Source organism: Melitaea cinxia, chromosome 1 (assembly GCF_905220565.1).
Source record: "Melitaea cinxia chromosome 1, ilMelCinx1.1, whole genome shotgun sequence".
Classification (NCBI taxonomy): domain Eukaryota; kingdom Metazoa; phylum Arthropoda; class Insecta; order Lepidoptera; family Nymphalidae; genus Melitaea; species Melitaea cinxia.
Window position 1 is genome coordinate 9984122 of NC_059394.1, and position 25065 is coordinate 10009186.

The window sequence follows — 25065 nt, forward strand, 5'->3', positions numbered from 1 at the left end:
CAACATAGCAGATTACTATCGATGCCTAATGGCCTCGGAAAGAAATTTGTTCATAGTATATGAAGGCAGGGGGGAAACCTAAGCTTAAATCGGAGGTTAATCACCTGCAAGGCCGATTCTCAAGGAGTCTGTATTTCTTTTCCTTATATACCATCCCATGGCATTGAAAGTTACATGTACAAATTTATATGGCCCCACCAGGTGACAACAAACAGGTCTCATAATAAAGCTTCCAGTTACGGTCAAATATTTAATAGCAGCGTTTTTTCTAAAATAAAACGCAATTTTAACATTTACCTATACTTGAAGCTTAGTGTGTGCAATGTAGTTTTGTTTTCAAACACTACACTGTTCCATTTAACGCTTATACACAATGTTAGGCAGTGTGACACAGTGTAACGTAGAGGTTCTCTATATTAGTAAATGGAAAGTAACCTAAACCTAACTGTAGTACTACTCTACCTGTACCTCTTTACAACAATTTAAGTTAGGTATATAATACCTATAGCTTTAAAATAGTTCGATGATTATCGATCCAATTAACATCGAGAGATATCCTTTAAATATCAATGTTGTGTACAGTGTACGATAGGTTCGTATTGGTATCGCTCATCTCTAGTTTGAACCATAGAGTAAAGTAATGGTGGCAGTTGTCAACTTGACACACACCACACACTATATCAAAAAACGTCAAATTATTTGATTTTGATTGTTTTTCATTTTCATTAGGTAGTTAGGTACTCTTGGGCATAATCAGATGTTGTCAAGTGCGCATTTTCATGTTACAGCTGAAAAACATGTGTTCGGCTTCTTAACACCTTATATACTCTTTGCTAATTAACAACATTTTTAAAGTTATGCAGCATTAACGGTTTCTTTACTGATCGAATTGCTGTCTTAATTGATCAGTAATTTTACTATTACAGTACTGTATTATATTTTCGAATGATTTGAAAATATAATGGAATAAAAAAAAAAAAAAAAACAAAAGTAATAGTTAATTATTTGTTTATTATTTGTACATTAGTATGAATATTTTTAAGCGAGGTACACGTGTATTACCTAAGTATAAACCAACATCATTTGAACTTAAAAAGTACAAATGTAGTTTAAGTTTATGGGTAGGTTATACGTTATTATTATAGAATCTTAGTAATCTCCTTTTTAATTATTTTATACCTAATGAATTCTTTTATCAATTTTAGGATCAAGAACTAAGTACTGACATAAAACTGAAGATTGAAAATCATTGGTCTGAGAGGGTTTTACATAATAATAGCAATGACAACAAGAAGCAATCGTTTTATGTTCTTCCAATGTTTCCATACCCATCAGGTAATTTACACATGGGTCATGTTAGAGTATATTCAATTTCGGATGCAATAGCGAGGTTTCAGAACCTTAATGGAAAACATACCATTCATCCGATTGGATGGGATGCCTTCGGTTTACCAGCTGAGAATGCTGCTATTGAACATAATATTCCACCACATATTTGGACAAAATCAAATATAAAAACAATGAAAGACCAATTAATGCAGTTGGGATTCAACTTTAACTGGGATAAAGAAATTAGCACTTGTGATCCTCAATATTATAAATGGACACAATACATATTTTTAAAGTTATTTGAAAATGGTTTAGCATATAGAGATAAGGTAAGGTTTTGGTAAAGCTTTAGATTAGGTAAAACCGAATTTCGGGACCGTGGGGGTAAGGGGGGGGGGAGAGGGTGGGGAACGCTACCCCTGGTACCACTGTCACACCTCAGAACCCCATGGTTATGGAGATATCCATGGTTAAAGTTTTGAGGTTAGAAGAAGAATTTCGAAAGTTAGAGGAACGCCTCCGCGACACAAAAAAAAAAACACTCTAGGGTCCTACCCCTAGAGTGTTTTTTTTTTTTGACAGACCAAGACCACATGGACAGTGGGGTGCTCCGATTCGGTTTTGGGTATTTTTCGAATTTCTAAACCTATATTCTAGCACGCAATGTTACTAATTTTATTAGAATATTATGTCTGACGCGTTATTTTGTTTAAAAGTGTTGATTTGTCACACAATGCAAACAGTACGAGCTCGTATACGTATTATAATAGCTTTAAATTCTTCTTCTAACCTCAAAATTTTAACCATGGATATCTCCATAACCATGGGGTTTTGAGGTGTGACAGTGTTACCTTGTATAGATTCCCCTACACCCTCCACCCTCCACACCCAAAAACCCCATAATTTGGTTTTTCTAATTCGGTTTTACCTAGTCTAGATTTTAGCCTAAGGTTTTATTTATACACATAAGTAATGTTTTTGCATTTACTTCTGTCAAAGAAGATATTTTGTATAAAGTATTTATATAAATAAATAAATAAATAAATTAAGTCATTAATAAAAAATAAACCTTATTACATGCAAGTAATTTTTTCAAAAACACAACTTTTAACCTGAATAATTAACTAATGACAAACTTCAGTAATCAATATGTTTGGAAATCATTATAAATACCTACTAACAATCTCAATGTTTTAAATGGTTATAATAAACCTGAACTTTTAAGCATACTGATAGTTTTGATCAGTGCTGGATTTATATTTTTTATGAGTGTAGGCCACTTTATTTCTGCTGCCCCATGTACAACATGTACCTTTCTAAAATAATAAATTTCCATTTGTAGTAAAGGGGCCTCCTTTACTACAAATGGAAAATTATTATTTAAATAAACGAATAAAAGTTAAATAAACGAATGAATTAGTCATTAAGAAAGAGAGCGTAAAAAAGAAACAAGATATACAATTTTTGACGCCCCTAGGACACTGCCGCCCCTAGGCCGCGGCCTATATAGCATATTTATAAATCCAGGACTGGTTTTGATAATCTTTACTCAATCGTTATATGTATTTAGAACACAACAACTAATGTTTAATGTACTTTCTACAGTTCTAGCTTTATTAAAATTAATTGTAAACTATAGAAAAAAGCTTCTAAATATTTAAATAATTTTTCAGGGAAAGGTAAACTGGGATCCAATCGATAAGACAGTTCTGGCTGATGAACAAGTTGATGAAAATGGTTGCTCATGGAGATCTGGAGCAAAAGTAGAGAAAAAGACCCTAACACAGTGGTATATTAAAACAACAAAATATGCAAAAAAGTTATATGATGGGTTAAATAGTGAGAATTTAGAAAATTGGAAAGATATAATTAATTTGCAAAAACATTGGATAGGTGAATGCAATGGTATTGTAATAGATTTTAAAATAAACCTTGGAGATAAAGAGAAAACCCTTAAAATTTGGTCATCAGACCCATATAAATTTATATATGGTGAATTTTTAGCTATAAGTTCAAATAATGTGTTATTACAAGAATTTACTTCATCTGAAATAAATGATCTGGTTTGTTATAACCCAATAACTGATAAAAAAATCAATATCTATGTTACTGATAGTGTAAATTACCCTGAAGGTAGAGACATATATATTGCCTGTCCATCTGTAGACCCAGAAGACTATAAGCTTTCAAAGTCATTGAATATTTCATGTATGAAAGAAGTAGACTCCATAGATATTAATACTGAAAATGAAAAAGCGATTGCAATAGCTCAAAATAAAAATTGTGGTGGATATTTTGTAAGTTCAACACTAAAGGATTGGTTAATATCTAGACAAAGGTTTTGGGGTACACCAATACCTATTATTCACTGTCCTCAGTGTGGCATAGTACCAGTGCCATATGAAGACTTACCAGTGTTGTTACCTATAAATGATTCTAGTGATTTTAAAAGAACAACCTTGTCAAAGAGGAAATCATGGTTAAATTGTAAATGTCCCAAGTGTTCAGGTGATGCCCAAAGAGAGTCAGATACTATGGATACTTTTGTTGATTCATCTTGGTACTATTACCGTTTTCTAGACCATGATAATGATAAATTACCATTTGACAAAGAAAAATTGATTGGAAATACTCCAGTACACTGTTATATTGGAGGTAAAGAACATGCAGTGCTACATTTATATTATGCTCGTTTTATGAGCTACTTTTTACATTCGCAAGGAATGACTACAATGCCAGAGCCATTTAAAAAATTACTAGTGCAAGGTTTGATTATGGGACAGTCTTATAAGGTTAAATCTTCTGGAAAATATTTACCTCCAGAAAATGTTGAAAAAGTCGGTGAAGAATACAAAGAAAAAGGTACAGGTGAACCAATTTTAGTGCAGTGGGAAAAAATGAGTAAATCCAAATATAATGGAGAGAATCCCCAAAGATTGTTGACAATGTATGGATGTGATACAACACGACTTTTGATACTTGCTGATGTTCCACCAGCTACGAGTAGGAAATGGTCAGATGCTAGTAAGTATGAATATTGATATTTACATTGTATTTAAAATGTAGTAGTACAATTATGTGCAATTTTTTTTTTAAATTGAATGTAATGAAGCTTAACACAGTTTTTTTATATATATTTTACTGCTTCTTCTTCTTCTTCTTGTATAATGGCTTCCATGAGAATTTGCCAATGTCAAAGTGAGTCTATGGTTTTATGTTTAGGGTAAATGCTCTGCTAAGAATATTGGTGTCATGAGAGTACAAGTGTTAAATATTTATATGATGTTAATAATGACAAGCTTTCACTGTTGAATTACCTAAAACAAACACAAACACAAAATTGTTAATTTATTAGATAGACATCACATTACAATTTAATGTTGTTAGTGATATATATGAACATAAAATATCAATAAAAGGGGTATGTACATACGATAAAATAGATTTGAAATTACAAGGACGTGGAATAGACGGGGGAAGTAGGTCATAGAGAGAAGAACGATTCATTGGGCAACAGAAAAAGATATGCTCTGGGGTACCTTCGTCAATCCCACATTCACAAAGAGAGTTCTCCCTGATCTTGATCTTTGCGAGAAATACAGGAGTACATGAGTGTTCAAGTCTAAGGCGACATATTGTTGAACAGACAAGTTTGCAAGCTTGATGGTATTGGAAAAACCAATGTCTTGGAGGGATAGTGTCTTAAATTTCAGCATAATGTCTGCCACAGGTTCTGCTTGACTGAGACCAAAGGTTATTACATTTAATCATCATGTGAGACTTTGCAAAACAGGATGAGATTCTGGCAATAAACTCTAAATTGACTAAGAATACCAGATACTGTGGCTTCTTTAGCATAAGCATCTGCACTTTCATCACCTGAAATACCACTATGTCCAGTAATCAATGCAAATACGACCCGATGGTCTGTGAGTGGCATTTAAAAAGTATCTGTCTTATTTTCAGGATGTAAGAAAATTCGTTTTTTGACCGAAACGGGTTTGTTGGGGCCAGTGTCCTGTGCCGTAATGGTTAGGGAAAACTGGTACCCGATGCTGGTTAATGAAGTGGACTGTATTTTTTTTTTTTGTATCGTATATTGTTGTTTAAAATATAAAAATATATAAAACTATGGACGGCTTGCCGTCGCGGATAAAGAAAATATTAATGTTAACGGCTCAGCGTCGCGGATGACAATTTAATTCGTCGGCGCTGCGCTCGCATCGTCGCCGGCACTCCCCGCCCCTTGCGTCGCGCGCGCCCCACGCGATCATCAGGCGCGCACGTACTCAAACAGGTTTGACACAATAGCTCCAAGAACACTTCTGGAGTCTGACAGTATAATGGACTTATCTAAATGATGTGATTCTATAAAAGAAAGTGCTCCTAAAATAGTTATTGATTCCCCTGTAAAAACTGAAGACATGACGGGTAATTTAAAGTTTAAAATCACATTTACTTTAGGGATCCAGACGGACACACCAACGCAGCCACCCAGTATTTATAAAAAAAATTCGTGATAGTGTCTCTTAAAATACGTGAGATTTAAAATTTTAAAATTTTGAATTTGTGATATTCCGATATATCAATTACTGCGATGACTTCAAAAATACCTTATTTAATGCTTATTTAGTGTATCTAGCGATTGGTAGAAAAATCAAATAAATATTATTTTGCAAGAAAAAGAAAAATTTTTTTTTCAAAATTTGAAAAAATTTTTTTTGAAAAACCAGCGCGTTCAGAGGTGTGGTAACTTAGGGAAATGCTCCTCTTAAGACGGTGATTACGTTATCAAAATTTTGACATAAATTTCCCCAGGGAATGATCAATCAGGGGTCAGGCATCTAACCCATGCTTATACTGCTATATTCTTTGTCATCCTCACAGGAATTTTCATGCCTCATAAGCATTTTCTGCCTGAGTACCGGAAGAAAAACATTATCATATGCAGATGCCACATAAAGAAATACTTCCACAACTGTTTCTTTTTAAACGACTTCCAAAAAAGGAGGAGGTTCTCAATTCGACTTTATTTTTATTTTTATGTATGTTACATCAGAACTTTTGACCGTGTGGATCGATTTCGACAATTTTTTTTTTATCGAAAGGTGGTGTGTGTCAATTGGTCCCATTTAAATTTATTTGAGATCGAACAACTACTTTTCGAGTTATATCTAATAATGCGTTTTTACTGGACGCTTTTTTCGTCGACCTACGTTGTATTATACCGCATAACTTTCTACTGGATGTACCGATTTTGATAGTTCTTTTTTTGTTGGAAAGGGGATATCCCTAGTTTAGTACCATGATAAGGAAAGTAGGATCTGATGATAGGATACCAGAGGAATCGAGGGAAACTCTCGAAAATCCGCAATAACTTTCTATTGGATGTACCGATTTTGATAATTCTTTTTTGTTGGAAAGGGGATATCCCTAGTTTAGTACCATGATAATGAAACCAGGATCTGATGATGGGATCCCAGAGAAATCGAGGGAAACTCGAAAATCTGCAATAATTTTTACTGGGTGTACCGATTTTGATAATTTTTAATTTAATCGAAAGCCGATGTTTATCATGTGATCATATATAAATTTTATCGAGATCTGATAACTACATTTTGAGTAATCTTTGATAACGCGTAGTTAATTGACTAATTTTTCGTCGATCTACGTTGTATTACTCGTCGATGTAATTGAAGTCGGTTTTTTTTCGTTTGCGAGCAAACACAATTATTTAGAGAATGCAATGCGTAAGTCTGACATGAAGATCCCAAGGCTGTCCATGTTACTAAAGCCTTTTCGAAAACCGAATTGAGTTTTGGAAAGGACTCCTCCACTTTCTATGGATGATCCATCCCAATCGGTTTTTAATAAGATGTTCTAGAATCTTAGCGATAGTGGACGATAATGTATTGGTCTATAGCCATATGGGTCTGTACTAGGTTTTCCCGGCTTCAAGATAGGCAAAACTATTTGTCTTCACCATTCATTTGCAGGAACTTCCGATTGATATATATAATTTAAAATATCTAGGCACAGCTTTTGAGTAGCTGGACCACTATTGACTATAAAAGAGTAAGTTATACCATCCTCACCAGGAGAGGAGTCTGTTAAGGACTGCAGAACCAGTTGAAATTCCTCCATAGAATGGGGGCATCGAATTGATTTAATGGGATATGATTAGAGGATATGGATGTTGTACACTCTTCCAATGAAGGGACCGATAAAGTTGCCAACTTTTGCGAGAAGGAATTGATCCAAGTAGATGTGTCATTGGACTGGTGGTTGTCACTAGGAGAAAGTGTTCCTTTAAATCTCCTAATGTTTTTCCAAACAATAGAAGGGTGAGAGGCAGGGGTTAAACTTTCGCAAAAGTGGTACCAGCCACCTTTTTTCTTTTTAGAGAGCAGTCTATTCACTTCAGCTGCCACTCTTTTATAATTTAGATAATTATCTAGACTCATAGAAAGAGAGTATTGTCGCTCAGCATCTTTGTGACCCTTACATGCATTTGAGCAATCAGCATCCCACCAAGGATGGGATGTCCTTCTAAAAGTGCCAGAGCCTTTTAAAGGAATTACCTTTTCAGCGCTTTGCAAGAGTGCATTTTTAAAATAATTATATACTAGGTGGACGTTATTTGATTGGACAGGAGGGATATGACTGACTTCATTATCCGTAGCTACTGCAAACTGACCAATCTGCTTTGGCCACATTAAATTTCATCACTTCAGCCTATGGCAGTCCACTGATGGACATAGGCCTCCCCAAGTTCGCGCCAGACATCCCGGTTTTCCGCAATCCTCATCCAGCCTACATCAGCAATCTTACGTAGACCGTCGGTCCAACGGGCCGGAGGACGGCCCACACTGCGTTTGCCAAAAATTGTTGTTAAACATAACTTTCGTTTTGTCCAAGTTCATACAGAGATCGACACGCTGGGAGGACTCGTTTAGGCCGGCCAGCATGTGGCCTAGCTCATCCAAAGATGCAAAGATCCATCTCCGTCATGCCCCACGCCGGAGGGAAATAGGTCCTGTTCTCTGGTCCTGGACATGAACGGTCATCGTCGCCGCGTCGTACATACATTTCAGTATCTCGATATATCGCCAGTCGATATGACATCTCTGCAGAAAGTCCAGGACAGCCCAGGTCTCGACAGAGTCGAAGGCTTTCTCGTAGTCCACAAATGCCATACACAGCGGTTGATTATATTCTTTTGTCTTTTGAATAATTTGCCGAACAGTGTGGATGTGGTCCAAGGTGCTGTAACCATTTCGAAACCCAGCCTGCTCGGGTGGTTGGAATTCGTCGAGTCTTCTGGCGAGACGGTTCGTAACAACCCTCGAAAACAGCTTATAGACGTGGCTCAGAAGTGAGATTGGTCTGTAATTCTTCAACAGAGACTTATCCGCCTCTCTTAAAGAACAGCACCACCACACTCCTGCCGGCCTAGCATGCATACAACGAGATATCTCTTGACGAGAGAGAGAGCTAATGCCTACATCGAGTATTTTCTCGATTACCCTAACATGCGCACTACGAGAGACAAAATTCTCTTCCGAAGACTTCGCCTTGTCGAGTAGAGAAACATTATCAACCATAATCACAACTGAATATCATTCTTATTTCTTATGTCGTAAAGTTGAATTTACAAGGTTATTGACCAATCGTGCCAAACCGGGATGAGCCAACGTTTGTATAATTTCAAACGAGTGACACATGTTTTATTTAACAATGTTCTCGGCCTTTTGGCTAAGATAAAAAGTGTATATCTAATTTAAAAAATCTAATATGGAAAATAAAACGGCGTAAGTAAATGAATTTAATTATATATGTAAAACAATATGCTCGTGTTGTGCTTTATATCTTGTCGCACATTAGATAATTGTAATTCTATCACGCATTGTTTTTTTTTTTTTTTTTTTTTTTTAATTTTTAAAATTTTTTGAATTTTTGAATTTTTTTTTTTGATTATTGATTTTACTTTTATTCTATTTAATTTTATTTTTACTTATTGATTTTTTCAATATAATTTTGTTTTGTTTTTTATTCTGAATGTTGTCTTGTCTTGTTGTACTAACCCAATATGGACTTATACTTTGGTCTGAAATAAAGTATTATTATTATTTAGAATAAGAAGCAACAGGGCGCAAATACGTTTTTTGTGTCATTATATGGCACACTTCACTCGACTTTTCGCATTTCCCGCTCTTCGTATACCGAAATTATATAATTATAATAGGGAAACGCCATGGTATACAAAAAATAGGCACCCGGTTTTATTTATTTTTTATTTATCGTCTTTCTCGTCGATAATATTGAAAACGAGAAGTTTCTCTTCCTAAAACGACAAAATTCGACAAAATTACGATGTCATGTTAGCTTCCGTAGAGATAAATATCACAGATCACTAAAATTTAATGATTATCTCTTCTATTGACGTAACGAGAAGAGTATCGCGTGCACGCATGTTAGCTACTGTAGACATAGAGAGATAATACGAGAAAAGGGGTAGACAAAATTTTGTCGTGGCGCGCATGCTAGGCCTGCTGGACCACGTCTCCGGCGTGGTACCTCAGTGGATGACGGCGTTAAAAAGTCTTGCCAAGGCTTTTAGGACAGGTCGCCCTGCGGCTTTCAGGAGTTTAGTGGTAACTCCGTCATCCCCCGGGCCCTCCCGTTTTTAAGCTGCCCGAGCGCTGCATTAATCTCGTTCTCTTCGAAGTCCGGGATACTCTCCGAATAATGGCGCAACAATGGTGCCCGTGGATCTTCAGTATCCCAAGTCGCTGGCTTGCATGCGCTCGACGAGTACAGCTGTCAAAAAAATTCTCAACCACTTCTCGGATCTGAGGGCGAGAGCAGACGGTTTTGCCATCCGCTGGTTTGAGCTTCGCAAGAAGGCTTCTCCCCAATGGTCTTTGGAAAACTTTGGAACCCCTATTCTGCTCAATCAGAGTAACAATCTCTCTCGTATTTGAGCAACGGAGGTCTCGGCGTACAAGTTTCTGTATCCTCTTGGAAACAGCCCTCTGTTCTGGCGAAGCAGCCGGCAACTCGCGCCTCTGCCGCATCAGATCCAAGGCTTGAAAGTTTGGTTAAATTTCAATCTAGGGGGAATAGGGATAACAGTAGGTCTAGAAGTGAATGATAGTGATATAACAATTGGAAAATGATCGCTACCAAAAGAATGAGGAAAAATGAACCACGAGGATAGGGAAGAAAGAGATGCAGAGCAGAATGATAGTCACAGTCAACAGCACTATTTGGGTTCTGTAGTGTGGAGACCCTGCGAGTGGGGGAGCCGTCATTTAACATAACAAGGTTATAATTATTTAAGATATCTAAAAAATATGGGAACAAATAATCACAATAATGGGAGCCCCAAGATGTGTGATGAATGTTTAAATCACCTAACACAACAACAGGGGAAGAAATCGAGGAGAGGATAGATGGCAATTCACACAGGACGTTAATATTAGGTTCAGGTATATACACAGAAGAAAGTAATGTTTAAAATACGGACAGCCACAATATTGATTAGGTCACTGTGAGAGGGAACAGAGGAATATATACAGTCGCTGAAGACCAGTATGACTGCTCCAGTTTTGCCATCACTCCTGTCGTCCCGGAGGCATGCATAGCCCGGGACTCTAAAATGAGAACCGGGTCTTAACCATGTCTCCTGAACGACAAGAATTAATAGTTTGAGTTTTTTAATTAAATATAATAAATCATCGATTTTGTTTTTAATGCTACGACAGTTCCACCGTTGACGTGCTCCATTGTTGGGAATGAGATTTGCAAGCTGGGTTAAGTTTTTGTGAATATTGTTCGGTAGCTCGGAATCACTGAACCGGGAAAGCAAGTTAATCAGGAGAGAAGTAAGAAGTTCAATAACATTATCGTTAGGAGAGAGAGAATCATTTGGTAATGCACACCCATTTGAAGATTTAGAAACAGATGTCTCTACAATCTCCCTATGAGCATGACTATTATAGCCGGGTGTTATAGGGGAGGAGGGCGACGAGGAGTAAACACTGATTTTTATAGGAGATTGTGGTTGGAGGAGTATTCTTTCTATTTATAGAGGAAGAAGGAAAAGAGGAAGAGATTCTCGTAGAGTCAGCAAATGAACGTCTTACATTAGGGAATCTGGCAGAAGCTTTGCGGTAGGAAATGCTTTCTTGAGACATGATCAATTTAATGGACTTCTGCCTAGAGTATTCCGGGCAAGAAGTATCATTTGCGGAGTGTGAACCAGAGCAGTAAAGACATGTAGGAGATGATACATTACATGTTTCCCCTTCGTGCATCTGGGAGCATTTATAGCATCTGGGTTTTTTTTTTTTTTTTTTTTTTTTATAACGATATATATCCACGGGCTTATAATGCCCGTGCTCTTGTTATTCCAATTATTTGTTTGTTACTCTCGATAACTTGGCACCTACATATGCAACTTAGAGACTAATTAAACTAAGCTTAGTATCACTAATCCTACGTGAGTCCACCGACCAAAATTTAAAGTTATGCTATCTTAATTTACTTATATATATAATTACTACTATTTATTATTACTTTTTCCTTTTCTTCACTTTTATCTTACAATTGTCCAGGGGTAGAAGCTGTGTACATTTCTTGAAATTTTTGTATTTATACTGTTATTTTTATTATCTAAGTTTATATTTACACTTATATGCTAGTTATCATATATGTACACTTATTTCCTAGTTACCTTATATATACACTTATGGCCTACTGGCCTACTTACAATATACACTTAGCCTAGGTTACTGTTAGTAAGTTTTTTTTTTTTTTTTTCATTTTTTGTTTCTTTTTTATATATATTCTTATATATTTATCACCATATATGTATTTTTTTTTAAATTAATATTATATAATTAATCTTAATTAATTTGTTACACATGTTAAGTATAAATAATTTGTACACGTTATGTTATATGTAATTAATCCTATTTAATTTAGTAATTATTATTTATATTTATATAATTAATCGTATTTAATTTAGCACTTAGTACTTATGTTTATATACACACTATTTATTTATTCAACAAGTGTCTTCACACGTCAATAGTTTTCAACATGTCGAGCACACTCTCAGTGACGGCGGCATCTCTGTGATGAATCGCCATCTTGAGACTGTGCTCGAGTATTTTCTTATCCGCGGTCTCCGCTGCCCTCGCCACAAAGCGACCAATTGCGTCGTCACGGTCGTCGGTGTAATAGACACAGGTGTTGGTGTGTCTAGTCACCGCGACTACAGCGTGCGAAACGCTGTCGTGGATCCTGAGCCTCCTCGCCTTCGTCTGGAGGACAATGACGTCCTCGTAGGTCTGGCCCTGCGCCTCGTGGATGGTTAAGACGCGCGATCCCTCCCCGGATCCGTATCCCTGGTCAGTCAGCAACCTCTTCTCCTCTTGCGTAAAGACCAGGTATAAGGTTCGGTCTCTTCTTGCAGGAATACGCGCGCCCGTGAGGCTCTCCACTCGCAAAGATCGGATCTTTGGGCTTGAGCTGTATACGTCTTTATAAACTTCGCTGATGGCAAGGGCTACGTCTTTGGGATTTCGATGCGTGCATGACAACTCGCACGAGATGGTTGTTATCCGGGTTGGTCTACAGTACCGCATTTCGAACAGGTTGTCCCTGTCGATGTACGGCAGCTGGTTTATGTCTCCGATAAGGACTACCTTCTGAGCTCCCGATAGTCGGGCGGCCATTACTATGGCTCCGAAGTGGTTCATGAGGGCCTCGTCCACCGTTAGGCGGTTGATTTTTGAGCCCTCGTTGAACCCATTAACTAGAACGGAGGCCATAGTGCGCACCTTTTGCTTGGCTTTGTTGCCGTAGCGGTGCGCCAGTTTTTCTTTTAAGTCTTTGGCCGCCTCGACTGTGGTCGTAATCACGACCTCCGTGTCCTCATCGAAGTCCCCGACTATGCGAGTTGTCTTGCCGCATCCCGGTACCCCGTTTATCCACTCCAGTGATGGTAGTCCCCAGGGCACGGTCGGTAAGCCGTCCCGGTCGCCCGAGATGGTTTTCGCCATCCGTAGCATCCGGTCCCCCAGCATTACTTTCGTGCATCTGGCCACTACCACCACTGGGTCCCCTTCAGGTGTTTCGAAGGCTTGTGGCTCCTCGTCATTCCCCTCCGACTCGACTGCGCTCACGAAGCTTGCTGTGCTGTTATATGCTGCCATATACCTACCCGACATCTTGCCCTTGAGTATTTGTCGGGTTTCACTGTTGTATATGGCCGCTTCGGCTTCCTCGAGTTCCACCTCCAGTAATCTTTGGTGATCGTACTGGTAGGCCTGCATGATCTTTTTGCAGGTGGCCAGGCTTACCTCGCGGTTTGCCTTTATTATCGCCAGGAACTCGATTAGGGCGTTCTCCGCATGTTGTAGCGGTGTGGAGGCAGGTCGAAGTCTCGGCGGTGTTACATGTCCCATGTCGGCCTTAGTACGAGCGGCCGGTGACGCCTCCGGGTGCCTCGGACTATTGTCTCTGGTGAACCTGCTCAGCGCCGCCGATTGCCGCTCACCCTGTCCAGCCTTTTTGGGAGAGAGGTGATGCGGGAGCTTGCCTGGTTTTGGGGAGATGGTTGCGTGGATAAAGGTCGCCAATGGCATCGAGCTCGGCTTAGGTTCAGGTGTGGCCTTTGCCTTAATTCGCTCTACCTTCTGGGTCTCGATCCGTTGTTGTAGGCGCTCCGAGCCGCAGAGCGTGGACTCGTCGTCGGCCGGAGATGCAGGAGGTGTTGGTGTTATGGATTTCGGTCTTAGATATCCGAGATCCTCCCCCCTGTCTTCGTAGACTATGACCTCACTGTACTTGGAGGCCATTAGGCAACCGTACCTATCAGATACGTCACCTCTATCATATCCGACCCTCATCGAATCCACGCTAATTCTTTTGGGGATTCCACCGGGGGTCTCGCTCAACCGGCGTAGCCACACACTAGACTGCGTAAAGGGGGACGTCTCTCCCCACTCGAACAGCACGATGGATTTGTTATTCAAACGCACCAGACGGTAGGTCGAGTCGCCCTTCTGTTCTTGCGATAGCGCTGTGATTTTAGTGCGCTTTATACTTGTCTTTTGCGTGCTACCCTTTAACAGTAAAGCGAGCCCCGGCGAAATCGCCAGCCGATCGCGTCCTTCGGAACGACAGAAACTTATTCCCATCCTTTCTACTTCGCTGTCCATGAACAGAGCCACGCATCTGGTTTTAATTCCCACTACTTCGCTTCCGTTCCCTTCGCTAAGCGAGGATTGTGTCATCCCGCTGTGGGTCGGTTGCGGAGGTGCGTTTTGGTCGGCTCTATTCCTGAACAGTTTCTGCAGCGAGGAGGGCATGATCTTTGTTATTTGACCCAGAAGGGTGCGGCCAGGAGAAATCCGCGGAGCCGTTGAGCTGTTTCTCTGAGTGGCTTGTTGGACACAGTTTTGTTGTGTTTGTAGTTGTGCGTTGTGTGTTTGGGTGTGTGTTGCGTGGACGACGGTGTTAGCGCTCTGCGTGGGTATTACAGCAGGTGGTGGAGCGGTCGTGCTGTTCCTTTTTGCGGCTATATTGACGGCCTTTCTCGCGAATGTGAGGAAGGCAGTTCTGTTTTTTTCACTCTCCAGGATGGTATGGAGCGATGTCTGCTCAAGTTTGATCTGGAGTTTGAGTTCTAGATCTAACCTATCCTTACTGAATCTCGGGCAGTCCAGTATAACATGCAGAACTGTCTCCTCACAATTCGGATCGCAGATACATGAAGGACTGTCAGTGAGGTGGAATCTGTGGAGATACGCCGCAAATCCTCCGTGGCCGGTCAGAATTTTTGTGTCGACAGCTGTTGGTGCCGATTTCCTTACCAGCCTGCAAGCGGTCTTTACATCCGGTAGGAATATTTTCGTGACCGAGCCCGTCTCCGAAGAATTATATCTTTCCTGCCACATCCTGACAGTCTCTTCCCTGATCTGCCTTCTGACATACGAGATGGGTACTCTGTCGTAGTCAGGTGCCGTCTTTTTTGTTAAGGCCGCCTTTTTGGCCAACCCGTCCGCTCTCTCATTATCTCATAGCATCTGGGTTTGGACCTACATTGTGCTTTAATATGCCCAAATCTACAGCACTTGTTACATTGTATTATTGGTAATATATATGTCTCAACTGGTAGAGAGGAGTCAAGGCAAGCGCGCACCACCTTAGGCTGTATTTTCACTAACCATCAGGTGAGATCGCAGTCAAGCGCTAGTCTATATATTAAAAAAAAAACGGGAGAAGAAACAATAAACACGAGGTGGGAGCTTTTAAGAATTAAAAGCAAGGACAACTGACTGGGTGGGAATCCGAGTAGAGGAACCAGCATTAACAGCTTTCCGGCTCAATCTCCTAGCTTTCATAACCTTAACGAATCCAAGGGAACCTCTAAATTAGCTACAAATTCCTCCATAGACCAATCTGCTGGGACATCTCGAACAATTTCCATGCGAGATACACTATAAGATGGAGTTAGTGCGATAAATCAAGCAGCTTCAAGGGCGGGATAGTCCAGGAAGTGATTAGCATATTCGGCTGATCTAAATTCAATAGAAATTCGGTTCCTACCGATTCTCTTAATACCATCCATAACAATGTTTTTGATGTTATTTTTGAATAAGAAGTGTCAAAATGAATAGGGCGAAGAACCGTACCGCCATTGTATTTAGCCTCAGGTTTGGTGACATGAACAACAAATGGAGCAGCGTCATCCGAAGAGTATAACCTCTTGTCGTTTTGGAATTCGGGGCTGGTGTATGTTAATTGAATTGAAGGAGTCGACGAAGATGGGTTAACAACTAACCTTTTAGTCTGGTCATAGTCAGAAGGATTGGTTCAAGGTCTTTTTCTGTTGGTTCCGTCGCCCCCGCCGGGGCCCGATGGGTCGGTATCCATTTTTAAAAAAAAGGAACTACATACTTACAACGTACACTTAACAGTAAACAACACAATATATAAATAATTCAATTCAAGTGGAAATTGCCAAAAAAGAAAAAACAAAATCACTAAAATCTCGAAAACGCTTGTAACTGACACTTACTAGAAAGCAGAGTCCTATATCAGAGAATTTTGATTGCTTGATTTTTGCCTATAATGTTTTTTTAATGCGTTAAATCTCAAACTGTAACCGTAAATAAAAACATACAAAAATATTTTATTACAGCTTTGCCGGGAGCTTTAAATTGGCAGCGTAGATTATGGATGACAATGAGAGATTTTCTGAAGCACAGGAAAAATACAGATACAACTGGAGGTAATGGAGTTCTTAGTAAAGAATTTGAAGAATTGGAGTCAAAATTGTGGAATTCAAGAAATTATATTATTGCAACAGCAACATATCATTTTAAGTACACCCAACAACTCAGTGTTGCAATTTCACGTTTACAGAGTCTGACAAATGTACTACGGGTATGCTTTTGGTATTCATCTAGTAGATAAAATAAGATTTATTATGAGAATACATTTAGATATATTATGAGAAGTGCTTAGCTATAAAACTGAAGCCACAAAATATTTAACTGATATTATAAGGTGGACTATTTAAATACTGAATTGAAATATATAATACAAGATATGGCAGAAAATTTGGTGACTTTAAGTGTAATCATGATCAACATATGATATAGATTTTACGTAAAAGTATGCAAGGAATATAACATTATGGAATAATGAATTTCAACTGAAAGGTGAAAAGATTTAACTACTTAAAAATAATGAACCAATTTTTTGTATTGGTAAATTTGATGTAGGTACTTATATTTTATATTGATGTGCACAATAGAGTCCAAATCCAATTAAGACGCATCTAATTATGTAATTGCCGTTCAATATTTTATCTCATTGGTACACGGTTTATTTGACTAGTTTTTAGTTTCTATAGCCCTTTCTATTATAACTTAAAAGCTCCCAGCAAGTTATAAACTGTTTTATTTGCCACAACTGCTGCTGCATCTTGTATTATTATTATTATTGTTAATTTAAAATATGTATAAGTATTAGAGACTCAATAAAGTTCAAAGACAAGTGCTGAAAGGAGTGATACAGATAAGAGGTTAAACTAAAAAAACAATATATAACATTTCAGAATAACATTCCACCTGAAGTCATAGCAAATAGTAAGGAATATGAGCTAGCATTAGCTTCTCTGATTATTATGCTGTCTCCTATAACTCCTCATTTCTGTTCGGAGCTTTGGGCAGGATTAGTATCAGCTCCTGGTCGAGCATTGTGTGCCTCTCCTTTTATTAGTTGGGATGACAATGTTTTAAAGCAAAAATGGCCGATAGTAGATCAAAACTATCCATTATCATTTCAGTGCAAAGTAAGTGTTCTTAAGTACTTGTTTTATATCTCTATCACATGTTCTATTACCATTGAACAAGATTATTTTATTGGTCATGCTAACTTTTTTTTCTAAAAATTATTATCATTTCGAATTTGTAGCTGTTTTATATTATGCCTGCTCATGATAAATGTTCAAGTAGGCCAAGCAGACGTTTGTAGTGACGTGAGACCAGTAAAAACATCTGCAAAATCTACAAATCAAACTATTGTTGCAGTTGATTTCTATATCTTATTACTAAAAATATTACTGACGCCCTGTTACGTTAATATGTTTATTTTACTTTAATTATAGGTTGATGGAGCTGACAGATGTGAACTGAAAATTGAGGCCTCAGAGTTAAATGATATTACTGCTAAAATGGCTTTGGAAATTATGCTAAAAGAAAAAGCTGTTGTAAATAGAGTGAAAAGAGGCATATTAAAAACAAAATATGAATTATATCCAAATTGCCGTGCTATATTACACATTTATACAAATAGAGACCTCACAGGTAAACAAAAAAAAGAAGAAAAAATATGTAGATCTCAAGCTTAATTATGTTTCTAGTCATATGTAGAATATAATTTATAAATATAAACAAAATTATTAAAAATAGACAAACAAATATTCTTGTTTTTATAATAATAACCATTCTTATAATTGTTTTAAAGCGTTCAAGTATTACGTAACGCAAATTTTGAAAATGTGAGACACTCCCCTCCCCCCATGTAACGCGCCGTAACGCTTACGTTACGAATATTTGAACGCCCCTTAACTTGATCATAACCTACACCCAATACACCTTCCAAATCCAACATGGTTTCAGCTTTTTAATGCTGCTATGGATAACAACAATATTATAAAAGAATATTCAGTTTAATAGAAATATATTATGCTATAGAAATATTTATCTAAATACTAATACTAGCAGTTGCAAAATAGTTTACAACCATTATATCACGACAATGGAGAAGCTTCATGATGTTGATAATATTATATTCAACGTTATGGTATTAAAATATAGATCAAAACTAATCGATCACTGAAAGAGTTTTTGAAATCCATCAATAGATGACTTAGAAATAGATGATTGAAGTTAACGTATTTTGGTACGGAACGTCAGTGTTTTTTGATACGCCTGTGACGTCATTTGACGTATTCGATATCACCGCACCACGAATCACGCTAGGGCTTTAGCTTTTGCTTCGTTCGTGTTTATTTACGTACATTCGTTTGTTTCTTTTTTTTTTTTTTGTTTGAGTGAATTACGTTTGCAGCAGTCAGAGGGTTGAAAAAAAACCCCAATAAATATTAATCATATTATATTAATACAATAATTATCTTATAACTAACGACTGCTTTAGTCGAAGTGGGACTAAAGAGTGATCAAAATATTACAATTAATAAATTTAGAAATTAAACGGGGCATTGAAAGGCTAATACGGGGAACTCGTGAGGTAATCGCCTGGGAAGCTTCCATCAGTTTGGTACATCAGCATACTCGTAGCATTAGGATTACGTAACTAGTGTTTTTTTTTTACTTCACCATAATGGAAGAAGGCTTCGGCAAAAAACAAAGTGATAATTTGCCTAATAAATAATCAAGGAATCAAAGTAGTTTTTAATTTTGTTTTGTTTTGAAATTATCATTGAATAAGCCCGGTTATGCCTAAATATAAAAACAAAAGTAAAGTGAAGGGTGGCCGAGATACTACCTCTTGCTAAAATAATAATAGACACCTTTATATATATATATATCTAATATATAAAATTCTTGTGTCGCGGTGTTTGTAGTTAAACTCTTCCGTAACGGCTTGACCGATTCTCATGAAATTTTGTGTGCATATTGGGTAGGTCTGAGAATCGAACAACATCTATTTTTCATACCTCTAAGTTATAAGGGGGGTTTGTATTTGTATTTGTGTTGGGCTCTATTTTCCGCATTTAGACGCAAAGGTGGTCCATTATGCGTGAAAAGTGGGCTGACTAGTTCAGCCAGCCCAGCTCCTTCCAGAAGCTCAGAAGCCTCCTGGGGCGTTCACAGGCTTCTCGGAGCGTCCTTATATCCTTAAGGATGGTAGCCCGGTGTGCGGCCACTCCCTCGCATTCCAGGATTACGTGGGCGGCTGTTTCTTCAGCAGCCAGACAGCCCCTGCAAAGAGGGCTGTCTGTTGCATTCATGATGAATAGTTGGTGGTTGAGTGCCATGTGGCCGGTAATCGTGCCAACAACTATTCTGATGTCCAGGCGGTTGAGACTGAGCAGTCGGCACGCTAGGTGCGGTGATACTTCCGTGAGTATCAATTTGGACTGTCTACAGCCGGTTTGGTTTGCCCAAAGGGCATTGTGATTTGCACGTGTACGTTGCCTTACCCACGAGCGCAGTTGTCCAAATGGTAGCGGCAATAGGATGGTTGGGCCGGCAACCTTTGTACTGGACCCTTGTCTTGCAAGCTCGTCGGCAGCATCGTTTCCGTGCGATCCACTATGTCCTTTTATCCACTGGAGAGTTACCTCATTGTGTGAGGCTAAAACTTCCAGGGTTTGATGACATTCGTATATAAGACTAGAGTTAGTCGAACTGCTCTCTAGCGCTTTAAGTACGGCCATGCTGTCCGACAGAATACGGATATTGTAATCCCTAATGCCTTTTGACAGGACGGCGGTGGCTGCATGGGTTATCGCAACACACTCACATTGAAAGATGGAGCTGTGTTGGCCCAGCGTTAGTGATAAGTTGATATTGAGGTCTTGTGAGTACACTCCGGCACCGGTGCCAGACCCCATTTTGGAGCCATCCGTGTAGATGCGGACCTCGCGTATGCCGGATTGGTCTCTTTCAGCCTCAAACGGTTGTATATGGTACTTTCTTTCGAAAATATGTTGTTTGGGAATCCTATCACAAGGAGCAGCAAGTAGTGGCTCATAGCTCACAAGGTTGCTCCAAAGTCTATTGTGTGGACCCTCCTGGTTGCACCACAAGCCCAAGTGTTTCAGCCTGATAGCCGACATAGCCGCCTCCTGTTGTATGAACAAGTCAAGCGGTGCCAGGTCAAGCATAACCTCTAGAGCTGCTGTTGGGGCGGTACGCATACAGCCAGTGATTGCAGAGCATGCTATTCTCTGAAACCGCTGGAGTTTGTTTCTAACGGTTGTAAGTTCTGTTCTCTGCCACCAGATTACCGCACCGTAGGTGATTATAGGCCTGACAATAGTTTTGTAAAGCCATAGAGTAATTTTAGGTGATATGCCCCAGCTTTTGCCGAGGAGCCTTTTGCATTGGCAGAGAATTATGCTGGCTTTGTTGATTTTTGAGTCTAAATGCCTGTTCCAAAGAAGCTTACTATCCAGGATTACTCCAAGATATTTGACCTCCTTGGTTAGGGCAAGACTGGTGCCAAATAATTTAGGAAGTTTAAGGTTTCCTAAATTCCGTTTATTTGTGAACATCACAAGTTCCGTCTTTGCGGGGTTCACTGTTAGTTCGTGGTCCGTACACCACTGTTCAACGACTTTTAGTGCGGCCCTCATTTGGTCGCAGACTGTCCTCTCAGATGGTCCACTGATGAGTACAGTTAAGTCGTCTGCATAGCCCACTGTTAGAAATCTGCGGTCGTTGAGCAAGGTGATCAGTTCGTCGATCACTATGTTCCACAGAAGTGGGGAAAGGACCCCCCCCTGCGGACACCCTCTCGCTACAACGCCTCTAGTTATTTCATTCACAGTGAATTGGATGGCCCTGTATTTCAGCATGCTGTCAATCCACCCGGCAATCGTGTTATTGACTCCATGCTTGGTCAGGGCACGGCTTATGCTGGTGAACTTAGTTTTATCAAAGGCCCCTTCAATATCAATAAAGGCGCCTAAGGTTGATATTTTGTGATGGAGATTGCCCTCTATATAGGATATAACCTTATGCAGGGCAGAGTCCGTTGATTTGCCCATTGAGTAGGCATGTTGGTTGGGATTCAGGGGTTGCCCAACCAGAGTTGTGCTCCTCAGCTCCCGATCTATTAGCCTTTCCAAAACTTTCAATAGAAAGGAGGTAAGGCTAATAGGTCTGAATGATTTTGGTTGTGAGTAGTCTCCTTTGCCGGGTTTAGGTATGAAGACTACCTTAACTTCCCTCCATAACTTTGGAGTGTAGCAATAAGCTAAGCAACTCCTATAAATGGAGACAAGGTGGTCGATAAGTTTCCTATCACTCCATCTTAGCAGACCTGGAAACACCTTATCCAGTCCTGCCGACTTGTATGGTAAGAAACTGTTGATGGCCCATTTTACTTTGTCATGTGTGACAATTTTCTTGGCGGTGATCCAGTCCACCATTATAGGTGTCTTCTTTGGCTCTTCCTCCCATGCCGCAATTCTTTCGATTTGGCATCCTGGGAAGTGTGTAGTTATTAACAGTTCTGAAGTTTCCAGATCCGTTTTGGTGAATGTTCCATCCGGTTTTTTCAGGTTACCCAGGTTGTGCACCGGTTCGCTGCACAATATATTCTTAACTCTGTTCGCCTGATTGTTCGTTTCTATGTTGGTACAAAAGCGCCTCCAGCACTCCTTCTTCCTTATTCTGATGCGCCTTTTGTAGTGATATTGGGTCTGCTTGTAGGCATCCCAGTGGTGTTCTAGACGAGTATTCTTTGCTCTGTTGAACAACTTCCTCACCCTGCGTCGTAGCTTTTCGAGCTCCGGTCCCCACCAGTGCCCCTTGCAGAACTGTCGCGCTCTAGGTGATGAAAGTGGGCATGTTTGTTCGAAGCTGGTGATTAGGCAGTCAGTTATCTGGTTGATATGGTTATCAATGTCCTCCGTGCCTTCATGGTTATCGGGTAGTTCGACGCCTTTGAGTTTCTCCGCTGTCAGAAGCTCATACCTGCCGCGGTCCATCCTCCGAGGGTTACGGCGGGGTGCAGGTGACGTCAGCGTGACTTCTAGGTTGTATTTGATCCACCGGTGATCAGAGCACGACACGTCGTCAGACACATGCCAATCTGAAATATATTCGGACACATGCTCTGTCGCCAGAGTTAGATCAATGATGGTTTGGGATCTCGAAGTTACAAAGGTTGGTTCCGATCCTTTATTAATTACATTAAGCTTAGTTGCGAGTAAAAAAGAAACAAAATCCTCACCTCGCTGGTTGTTGTCCTTGCTGCCCCATAGCGCATGATGCGCATTGGAGTCAGCGGATATGATGAGCTCCAGACCCTGGCGCTCGCAGTACTCAGCAAGCGCGGCCAGCTCCGGAGTGGGGATGTCAGCATCGCCCGGCAAGTAGGCGGATGCCATCACCACATCAGGCAGGCCCGAAGAGGGTTCCTTTTGGAGCCTAACGGTTGTAAGATCTCTGCTGCAGAACTCGGTTATTAAGGTGATGTTCACGTCCCTGTGTGCATAGATACAAGTGCGTGGGTGGTATACGTTATTATTTAGAAGTAACTTACCTCCAATGTTGTTTAGACCGCAGATTCTCCCGTTCCTGATCCACGGCTCCTGGATCAGGGCCACGGTCTTCGTTTTTCCCTCCAGCAATCTGCGTAGGTTAGCCGTCGCAGTCTGGCTATGCTGGAGGTTGATTTGGGTGATTTTTAACTGGTTTCTAGGTGGGGCTGGCAGCGCCATCATCACTAGATAGGATGGCGTCGTCAAGGTCACCTGGCTCATCCTTGGAAAGATCACCCAGATCAAACTGGGGACTCACCTCAGACGAGCCGGTGTCGACGACAGGCTCCTTACTGGAGCCCGGCTGTCCCTCCACCATAATGTTATTTGCACTGCCTAGGTCACTAGGGACCTTCTCGTCCGCACCGAGATTCGGCAGTGCAGTAGTGCGGTCGTCGTGGAAACGAGCGTAGATATTACCAAATTTGTAGTAAATTCTACGCTCGCTTTCCCTCAGCTTTTCCGCGTCATCCTCCGGGATGCCAAGGAGGAGATACATCGTCGCCTTCTCCTCCGTTGGCACCGCATTGTAAAGCGCCCAGTTGGAGACGCGGAACTGCGGGTTCTGGCACATGATCCGCAGGCGGATCTTATCCAGAGTATCCTCCGGTTCCACCTGCGGGATCAACAGCCCTACTTTGACGCGCCGCGGGATCTCAGACTGCTTTCTTACAACCAGTCTGGTTCCCGCGCGTGGTGACGAAATCCTCCCTATGGAGCGGCGGAGCCATTGGAGGGCAAAATCGTCCCTGCACCACATCTTAAGGGTGCCCTCACTATGGAAGGCTTTCCCCCTAAACTGTGGCGCAGCGACGGGTGTTGTGGAAGTGGTGGGCGAGAATATTTCCTCGTCCATCACCCCCTGCAACTGCCTCTCAATTGCCTCAGCCTGCTCTTTGGAGAGGTCGTGGTAGGGTTCCATCATAATCGCGACGCAGTAGTCGTTAGACTTTAACGCGTCAGCGTATTTGATAGAACCGATAGTGTGGGTGGGCTTGCGACGCTTGCCACTACCCTGGGGGGTGAAGGAGTCATCCGGTCGGTCCCGCTTCGCGGGTTTCGACCGACTTGGATGCTCCCCGTGGCTCGCATTCGTCGCATTCTTGTTTCGGCGTCTGGCTCGTTTGGTTGTGGAGGCGCAGGCAGCAGCAGTTGCCACAACCTCCGAGGGTGCCCCCACAGGTGCAGCTGGCCCGGCTTCGCCAGGGATCAGCGCAACACTGACAGGGGCAGCGTGGGTCCTTCCGTTCCCTTCGGCAGCTTCAAGCGGCCTACTCCCGTCATCAGTCGGGCGTCGCGTTCGCCGCGCCTCCGCACGGACTACAGCCCGCTTCCCCTTGCGAGCCGACACCTGGTCACGTTTTTTGACCTCTCTTCTCTTAACAGTCACCAGGTTCCAGCAAGACTCGTCCTGCCAGGGTTGGGTGGCTGTCGGCATTGCTGCCTTCAGAGAAGTGAGGTCAATAGTGCTTGTACTTGCCTCACTACTCAGGTGCTGCACCTGAGGTGCAGCCAGTAGCTGGGTTGGCGCAGCACTCAGGTTGTGAGCCCGAGGTGCAGCCGGTTCGATTGTTGGCGCAACACTCAGGTTATGAGCCTGAGGTGCAGCCGGTTGGTTGGTGGTAGGCGCTCCAGCAGGGTTGTTCGCCCCCGGTGCGGCCTTGGTGTTATGTTTTTTATTTTTATTTTTGTTATTTGCCATGAGTGGTAGTATAAAGTTCATCCTGAGAGTGCTTCCACCCTCCTTGGAGCCCTCAAGTGGGGACGCTGTTAGCGCCAGAAGTCACCTCAGGATATAGAGCCCCACCCCGCTAGGAAGCAGGCCGAGCTGGGCGAGATGATTTACACCGTCCCACCCGTCGTCCACCCCCAACGGGACAGAGCTCTCGCCTGACGGCCCTCTGACGGGACGT

At 40.9% G+C, this 25065-nt stretch overlaps 1 protein-coding gene across 1 annotated transcript; it reads left to right on the forward strand.

The window, feature by feature from the left end:
• The first annotated feature begins 1010 nt into the window (after positions 1-1010).
• On the forward strand, positions 1011-18332 carry LOC123656522 (probable leucine--tRNA ligase, mitochondrial). The gene is made up of 6 exons (XM_045592193.1): positions 1011-1121; positions 1206-1658; positions 3003-4353; positions 16547-16791; positions 17468-17704; positions 18020-18332. The coding sequence occupies exons 1-6, from the start codon at positions 1029-1031 to the stop codon at positions 18260-18262; spliced, it is 2622 nt and encodes an 873-aa protein (XP_045448149.1). The 5' UTR covers positions 1011-1028; the 3' UTR covers positions 18263-18332.
• The last annotated feature ends 6733 nt before the right edge of the window (positions 18333-25065 follow it).